Source organism: Chaetura pelagica, unplaced genomic scaffold (genome assembly GCF_000747805.2).
Source record: "Chaetura pelagica isolate M959 unplaced genomic scaffold, ChaPel_1.0 scaffold135, whole genome shotgun sequence".
Lineage (NCBI taxonomy): Eukaryota > Metazoa > Chordata > Aves > Apodiformes > Apodidae > Chaetura > Chaetura pelagica.
This window is the reverse complement of record NW_009953649.1, coordinates 858,804-868,372: the sequence shown is the minus strand read 5'-3', so window position 1 is coordinate 868,372 and position 9,569 is coordinate 858,804. Positions and strand designations below refer to the sequence as shown.

General features: G+C 37.6%; 1 protein-coding gene across 1 annotated transcript in view; it reads right to left on the bottom strand.

Annotated features, from left to right (window-relative positions):
• SYNE1 (spectrin repeat containing, nuclear envelope 1) overlaps positions 1-9,569 on the bottom strand; it is a 243,482-nt gene that overhangs the window by 226,536 nt on the left and 7,377 nt on the right. The window contains exons 4-7 of the mRNA XM_010000000.1: positions 7,252-7,344; positions 5,402-5,571; positions 3,244-3,440; positions 3,004-3,113 (exon numbers count right to left, since the gene is read on the bottom strand). Of these exons, the coding sequence (XP_009998302.1) occupies positions 3,004-3,113; positions 3,244-3,440; positions 5,402-5,571; positions 7,252-7,344 (570 nt within the window). The remainder of the gene's footprint in view (positions 1-3,003; positions 3,114-3,243; positions 3,441-5,401; positions 5,572-7,251; positions 7,345-9,569) is intronic.

Here is a 9,569-nt window from a genome sequence, read left to right as displayed (position 1 = left end):
GAGTGTGCCTTTTATAGACCATAGTGCCTTTGAATCCCTTTTCCAATATACATACCTAGTTAACCTCTCCTGAATCTTGATCCCTTAGTTTGTATTGTCCCTTGATAAATTGATTAATTGCAAACTAAACATTGGTCTCAGTAATAATTTGTGAGCGTGGTGGGAGGGTACTTTAATAGACCCTCTTAGAAACGAACCCTCAACGGCCGTTCCTCTGGGAGAGGTGGACGCTCGGGCTTTTTAACAAACCTCTCCACATTGGGGGGGAGAGTCGCGAAAACATCCTGACAGCCGGTAGCCCTCTGGTACCGGCTCGCGACACCTGCATTAGGAATAGTGTGGCCAGCAGGAGTACAGGTAATCGTGCCCCTGTACCTGGCACTGGTGAGGTCACACCTGAAGTTCTTTGTTCAGTTCTGGGCCCCTCACTTCAGGAAGGATGTAGAGCTGCTGGAGCAAGTCCAGAGAAGAGCTACCAAGCTGGTGAAAGGTCTGGAGAATAAGCCTTATGAGGAGAGGCTGAGGGCACTGGGATTGTTTAGTTTAGAGAAGAGGAGGCTGAGGGGAGACCTTATTGCTCTCTACAACTACCTGCAAGGAAGTTGTAGAGAGGCGAGAGTTGGCCTCTTCCATCAGGTGAATAATGATAGGACCAGAGGAAATGGCCTAAAGTTGCACCAGGGGAGGTTTAGACTGGATATTACAAAGAATTTATTTACTGAAAAAGTGATTAGACAGTGGAACAGGCTGCCCAGAGAGGTGGTGGAGTCACCATTCCTGGAAGTATTTAAGAAAAATACGGATACAGTGCTCAGCTGCATGATTTAAGCACTGATTGGGTAAAATTAGGTTATGGTAGGGGGATTTAGGTTATGGTTGAACTAGATGATCTTCTGGGATGATTCTGTCCAGGGTTAGGACCCTGGCATTACGGGTCAAGGTTGAAGGGTCTAAGCGTAAGCATCTAGAATAAATGGTCTAGGGTTAAGTGTCGAGGGTAAATGATCTAGCTGATGTGGTGGTGTTAGGTCATAGGCTGGACTTGAGCTCAAAGGTTTTTTCCAGCCTTGGTGATTCTGTGATTCTGTGAAACTGAACAGGTGAGCTGACTGGAGGGCAAGGGGAAAGGGTTAGAAATCCCTCCCTGCCCCCATCAAAAATCACACAGACACACTCCACTCTGAAGTAGGATTCTTTGGACGAAACGTAAGCATCTGTAACTGAGATAAATACTCTTTCAGTTCTTTTTGACAGAAAAAAAAAAAAAAAAGGTAGCATATTGCATCTACTGCACAACTCATCTAATTCTACAATAGGCTCTTAATACAAGTCAAGAGGAATACACCTTAAAGGTGATTAATTTGGGGGAAAAAAAAAAAAAGGAAATTAAGAATACTTCCAGAGTCTAAGGAATGTAAGATTACCTCTCCCAGTTATCTGATTACACCAATCTGTGATATGTATTTCTTTATATTAGACTTCAGGGGGAATACAGAATAGCTAAGAAAAAAGGAATTGTATCAGTCACAAAAATATAAAGCATATCTGGATTTCTTTATAATCAGGTGGCAAGAACCTTTTTACCTATCATTACGTAAGGGAAGGATTCATCTGGGTCAGTTTTTACTCTATTGAAATGCTATGCAACACAAACTTTGAGAAGAAGCCTTAGTGATACCTACAAAGAGGAAGTGGTCTTAAGTTAAGCAACTCAAACTGATGAGTTTGTATTGTTTCACTTCCTAATAATTAACTGGGAATTCTGGAGGCAACTCAGTAGTTTGTCTTTCACAGCTCATGTGCTATCATTTCTGTGGCTATAGCCAGACACAAGTAGAGTGAGGAGTCCTGAATTCTCCTGCATCGTCTCTGCATAAGGCTCAGGAGAAGGCAGTGAGGCTGTTCCTCAAAATCCAACTCCAGCACAGGGCAGCAGACCTGGTCTAAGCTGTTGGCAGCAGAAAACTGCATTGTGTGTTGTGGTATGGAAACAACAGGACTGCCTTAGCCTGCCACAGGCCACAGCATGAGACTTCAGTGCTTATTCCCTCCATTTCAGCAGCCTCACTGCTCAATGGGATGCTATGAAATCAACATACACCTCCTCAGACCAATGTTGAAGCAAGGAAAATGTAAAATTCCAGTGCTCAGACAGCAAAGCTACAGTTGCCTTAGCCACATATAGCCAAAAAGAAAGAGAGAGCTCCTTTCAAAGCTCTGTAGGCAACATGAAGAAACACAGATTAAAAGTGCTTCATCCTTCTCTCTTGCTGGGGCTGAGCAGATTGTCTCAGCAGTGTTTCCTGTGCTTGCCATGAAGAAAGCAATGATCACGATTAGGAAGTGAGTCATGATCCCTTGGCATCACTGAATATAGCCATTCTAGTGCAAAGCCAATGCACTAGAGCATACACAAAACAAAAAGACAAGGAAAAAAACCCACAAAACAAACAACTGAAAATTATTCCTTAAAGTGAATAGTCAAACATCATTGTGTAATATAAAGAAACCTGTGTCAAAATTATAACTGCTTCCTGAGCCTAAAAGACTGGATTATAGCTAAGCAAATTCCTGGACTATTGCTCTTACCCAGAAACCCAGTGTGGTGGAAACAGAAGTGTCATATTGTTTCAGGTAGCAAATAATTGCAATCTCACTGGCACTACGCTTCAAAACCTCTTAGGCAACTTCAGGATCCACTGGTTTGCTACTATCTACAATTGCTGTTCGTATTTTCTTTTTGGCTCCTACTGCTGAAAGCAGGAAAATCTCTGCAGGATCACTGTTCTGTTTTCTCCATCTACTAGCTAACAACCTGAAACATAGGTTCCTTTATTCTCAAGTAAACTTTCCTGTTTTTATTATAGTGTTTGCTTTTTGCTTAAATTCCTCATCAAAAGGAAACATAACAAAATATGAGAAAACTATAAAGTTTCTTTATAAAGCCCCTCCTCTCCCTCCCCACAATAAACTGATTTGTATAGTTATGCAAGAGAAACTTACATCATTCTCCTGCACATCAGCCACTGTTTGATGAGGATCAGGATAGTACTTCAAAAACTGGGCTACATAGGTCATGACAGATTTTTCATCTGGCTTGTCAACATCCACATCTAGACAAGTACAGAACATGGCAAATTATTTTTTTGGCTAAATGGCACAAAAATTCAGCTTAAATGTCTAAGCAATATTAATTAACTCATGCAAATAGTTAAAAGTTTTTTTCAATTAAACATTAGGTACCTTCAGGATCAAGGAGCCTTGGAATTCCTAGCTCTGCTTCTGCAAGTGTGAATGCTTCTTCCAGGTTTTCTCTATTGGACCTTCCCCTCACTTTCTCCATGTCCACTAAATCTGGGCGGATAGCATGAATAACAGAATGAAATGCAACACCACTCCTCCAACTTTGTCCAAAATCCTTGATTTCAATTCCAACTTGCCTAAAGAATACAAAAGAAAAAAAAGTGACTTGCAACAATATCAGAGCTTGATGAAATCAGAAAGGGGACAGGATGCTCCACCCAGTGGCTACCCATCATCAGACTTGAACTTCTTGTTCCTGCAGTGCTAACCAGGTCAATTACAGCTCCGTCCATCCACTGCAGAAATTAATTTCTGCCTATGAAGATTCAAGAGTGTTTTGTCATATAGGTACTGTACTTGTCTCCAGTGGGCTTGCTACTGGCAATAAGGCAACGGTATTTTGAATATATGAAGTGCACCAAGGCTCTCAAGGCTCACACAGTCTGTGGATGTATGCGGCTCCAGTCACTATTTTCTCCCTCACTACAAAGCACTTAATATCTCCTTCCATTATCACTACTGCAGTTCAGTTAGAAATGTCAGTATCGGACAAAAAAAGAAAAACAGACCTTATTAATCTGTTAGCTTTTAAATTGAAAGCATTAACAGCAATATCACTGCTCCTCAGGTGAAAATGCAACACACAAATTTCTTTATATTCTTACCAGAAGTATGAGTGATATTATAATCTCATGCACCCAGAACTCTTACATGTCCACTAAAAAATAAGTGCAAGTGATCAAGAAATAGAAATATACAATGAGAAAGCAATCAGAACTGAATCACACTTCTGATTACTTCTTTTAAAAATAATTCTGAAAGGTACAGTGGTCCACAGACTGCAAGACTGTTTTTTATTGTTTTTTATTTATGTCTGAGCATGCAAATTTCCTTTCAGGACACAGTTAGACACACAGGCAGTCTTGCCATTTGGAGGTTCACAGCCACTATAGCTCTGAATGAAGGCTTAATTCAAAGCTCACTGTGATCAGTGAAACACTTTCACTGACTTTAATGGGTTAGCCCTTGCAAATTACCATGTGAAGCAGGACTAGGCGAAGTGTACCATCCCTCCTCTAGGCTTTCAACACATTTCAGCTCCTCTTCCCAATAATTAACCTCTTTCTCTGCTTATATTTTTTTGTTTACATACATGGAAATTGCAGATTTCCACTTTCAGTTGCCTGTCTCTTACTGACAACGGTGTAATAGGAAGAATGACAAATTAGACTATACTACAGTATAGATTACTTTATTCTACCTACTCACTGAATAACTGAGGAAAGTGTATCTTTATGACTATATTTCTTTTATCTGAGGCAGTATTCCTTAAGTGGCCATTTCCCCTTCAATTTTTGCACGTGATTTCTCTCTTCAAACAGCAGTGACTCCTTAATTTGAACAAATTAAACCATTTGATTCTTTTACATCTTTGATTTTTATTTTCGTATTATGGAAGCCATCAAACTATTATTATATTTGATGCAATTTATTATTTTTTTCAATGCATTTTTGGAAGCAGAGAAAACATGGGATAGTTATACCAAATTAGGAAAATTATTCTTAAGTTAAAAAGAGATAGCAAGAAAAAAAAGAAAGAAAGGAAATTCATGGCAATTTTTGTAATAATTTGTCTCTTGTATCACAAAGCTGAAGAAGGATATTAATAATATTTCATCACCTGCATTTCAAAAACAAGTGTCAGAATTTAGTGCTCCAGCAAGCTCTGTCACTAAGGAATTCTAAGTCAGCGTGAGACTTGCATTGTCACAGGGAGTGTTTTGGCAGCAGGACTAACACACTGTCATTCATGACACAGGTAATTCCCCTTTCAGTTCCTCATTCTGTCAAATACAACCCATTCATTATTCAGAAACTATAAAATATGATTGCTTGTAAAATTAATGGAAACAATTATTCATTACTTGCTTGTTCTGTGGTGGTAACGTTTAGCAGCCTCATTTGTCCAAAGAATATGATCATAGAGAGGTGCTATAAAAATGCAGAACAAAAGGACAATCCCTGACCGAGAAATTTAGAATCTTAAGAAAATGTTCCCACTTAAGATATAAATTAAGTTCATTTGCAGGTTCCTTACTTGGCTGCTGTGTACTGTATCCATTTTAACAAAGCCTTCCTGGCACTTCCTTGCCAAACCTTCCGTTTGCTTGGGGGACTTGCAGTTTCTGAACTGACAACACTTTCCACAGAAGAAGCACTGCTAGACAACGGCTGCAGCTGTGGGAGGTTGCTGGTAAGCTCTTCAATCTGTGGGGGGGGAAGAAAAAAAAAAAAAGCCTGTTTGTAGATAATCTTCTTAATTCTCACCAGTTTCTTAAGTAATTTCCTAATACAACTGAAAAAAATAAAGTTGGGCAGAAGTTATGATTTACATGCTGTGTTTCATTTGACTGTAAAGAAGCTTCAAAAACACTAATGTATGTGCCCAGATGATGATCTTAATTTCAGAAGTACCAGACATCTAGCAATCACTGACTTCCTTGACACCCTACAACTAAAACAATATGCAAGTGTGTCATGTTATCTATTATGACAAATTTAGATTGAAACGAGACAATGGCTTACATTTATAGTGAATTCATATTGTAAAACAATCCATTAATTTCAGAGGAAGTTCACGCAATTCAAGAATGGAAGTGACCTCACTGATCTCCTCTGGATAGTTCTTTATTTACCATTTTACTGTTTTGGCCCAAATTCAATTGAGGATTTGCTTAGAGGTACCTTGTGAAGGAATTGCAAATGTTTTGCAAGTATAGTGCATTAGTAGTGCTTTTTGAGGGTGCACAATAGTTATTTGCATCATGATTTCCCTCAAATGAAAAAGTAACTTGGCTCTTTTAAGAACATTAAGTTGACTAAAAATTTGGTTCTTTAATATTAAAGAATTATATCCAGAGGATGTTGCAAGACTGTCTATGCTGCCTGCTTAGAAAACAGTTTTGTGACATTACAGAATGAGAATCACAGGTCTCATGCATTTCTGCTTTCATTAATGCTAAAACGATACATCTGCCTGTGACAACTAAAGAAAAGTTCAAACAATGACCCAAGTAAAACTGATGCAGAGAACTAGAGTTTCAGTAACTCTGAGAAGCATAATTTCCCCTGTTCACCTCAACGAGCTATAAATTAAAATAAAAATGTTAATATCATCCCGGCTAACTTTTCCTCTAAGATGACCTGAATGGCTGAGGCATCACACTGGTTGGTGCTTAGGAGAACAGCACCCCTGAGACATGAAATCCACATCATAAGAGAGCCAAAGAACTCCATAAAGAAGAAAGAAAAAAGAAGAAGAAAGAAAAAAGTTGTTTTTTCAAAATGATTTAGCAGTGACACATTTTGTTAACTCACATGGACAGGATCTGGAAAACCATTCTTCCCTCCCACCTAACTTCAGCAGAATGCAAATGATTTCTCCTCCACAAATTCAAACTCCTCTCAACCTACACCATTCACAGCTAAATTTTGTCCTTGCAAATATCTGCATCTCTCAGTGAAATAAGGGTATTTACATGCATTGTTTGAGAATAATTACTGCCTGTCATCAAGTGCACTGAAACTGGACATACAGCACAATAACCACTGACATTGCTAAAGGCACATGTCACAAGAATCCACAATTCTATTTTTTTCTTTTGTTGCTTTGTGATACTCCTCAGCAAAAGTGGAAGAATATGTTCCAGTGATGAAAAAACTCCATTCTAGGGCCAGACCAATCTATTCCAAATTTTACCTAATGTGAAGGTAAATACCTAATTTTACCTAATGTGAAGCATCCCTAACATCAACTTTAGTCAGGATCAGATCCACAGCTAATTGCAAAACAGTAGGATGAAAGACTGGAACTACACCAGTTCACATGAAATTGTGATCCAGGCCATTATTTGAATAAACTATAATGAATTATAAAAAATGTAATACCTGAAAATATAAAATTATCGTCCACACCAAGCCAAGCACAATAGAAGGCCTCCCATCAGCAATATCAGTTGAGTTTATGTTGACAAGCTTAATCTACATAGGAAAGAAAATGTGTTATTACCACACAAAAGGAATTATAACAATTAGGAAATACATTTAAAATAGGTTTTATATTTTAATGCATTTTTTTGCAATCAAATAACAAGTTTCTTTATCCAAACAATCATTGAATGGTGCAATTTAACTTTTTAGACAAGTACAGCAATAGATAAGACATATTTTTTCAGAATATTGCATGCTATTTTTTGTACAAAAAAAGTTGTTTAATTTCCAGCAGAAATAACAACTAAAGATACATAGAACCATTGTACAAACCGGAGATCCTCTGTATATGGACTAGCATGGAAGGCAAAGGAAAAAAGATGACACAAAAAAAAAGCTTTAAATTATTAATTATTAGGTATATGCATTTATTTAATTTTCTAAAGCAATGAAAGCACAATTTTTGGCACATCATACAACACAATTAACAAAGAAAGCAAACTATCAGATTTTAAATAATGCAAGGGTTTCTTGCTATGGTTCTAATAGTTTTGGAATGGAAAGAGAAAAGTGAGTTTAATAATAAACAAAAAAAGGAAAATGAGGAAGAAAAAGCATAAAAGAAAACTAAGGGGAAAAGAATGCCACAGTACTCCAGTAGAGATTCTTTTATTGTAAAGACTATTACAACCACTGATTAAAGCATCCTTGCAAGACAAACCTGACTATACACATATATTTTTAAATAAATAGTTGGAAAAAATTACTTATTCAAAGTCACATGAAGTTTTTAAACATAAATGGGAACAGATTTCATTACTCAAAGAGTTGTGGTAAGTGGAGTTGGAGATCAAAAATATTTATAGTGACTCAAAATACTTACTTCTGATTAGCCATAGCTATCTAGAATAGTTATTGTGTTACTTTTGTCTTAACTGCATTAAAATGGATCTAAAACTACAAAAAATAAACTTCTCAAAAGCACAGAAACACCCTAATTTGCTCAATAATTTTATCTGTTAACTGCCAGCTGCCTTGTGCAGCATAACATTGCAGAAGTCTGTTTGAACAGTGAGATTAGGAACTTGATTAAATGTGTAATAAACTTTACTTATGGGAGAGTCCGTGGAGGAAGGAGATCCTGTTGGGTCTCCCCAAAGCCCTGTGCACAGACACCCATCTCCATTTGTTCACCTTTGAGTATGGACCAGGGGCTGCACGCAGCTGCTGAAGAGGCTTTTGTCCTCTGAATAGCATCTCCACTTCCTCTGGGAGGAAAAGGGTGACAGATTGGATAGATGTGTCCTTCAGGCTGGGTTCAACTTAGAGACCACCTGCTAATGCACACCAGTCTACCTGACACACTGCATATTTCCAGCTCTCTCTAGAAGAAAATCTGGCATATTAATACAAAGTACCCACAAAAATACGTAAGAGAAATCCACACCAAAACACTCAGGTGTCAGAAGCGAAAACACGGTGCTGCACTTCTGGCAATCTAACTTGCTCTTCAGCAAGGTCATATATCTAGCTGCCCTGCTAAACTCTTCTGGATCAGCTGGGTCATTCAAAGTTCAGGTCACCCACTATTTTGTGACATGTACACTAGGGAAGCATGGGGTTTTTGCTTTTCATCTAGCTTTGTCTTATGTTATACAGGTCTCACCAGAAAGCAACTCATTTTGCATCTAAGCCTCCACTCTCAGTCTGAATATGATACAATTTGTATTTAATAACTGTACTACTAGAGTTCACTAAAACAGTAAAACTGTGACCTAGAACTGAATTTTGCTTTGGTTATAAGTTTTTCAATGAAAAAAATTGTTCTCATATATTTCTTTCTACAGGGATCTGCTAAGATTTTTTCCTATGTAAAGCTAATAAGGAGTCACACTCTTCTAATTTTTCATGTCTGTGCTTCCATGGAGTAGAGATTTGCATGTATAACCTAGTGAAGTCCATAACTCTATTGCTTTAATTATAAATTAATGTCTCTAGTGAACTGAAGCTAATTGTTCTTTGCTGAGAACAACAACAGAAAAGCAGGGAAGGTGACTCTAAAAAAAAACAACATGTTTTACATTGCAACATATTAGCATTGGATCTTGTAATTTTTACTTTACAGTAGCTTTTAGTCACTGTGTAGAAGCTGAAGACTGCATACATAGCTCAAATTTTGGAGAATAAGAATAAAAAGTGGTGGGTGGATACAAATAATACATTGAAAGAAAAGAAAAAAAAAAAAAAAAAGAGGAAAAAAACAGGAATAGGACCAA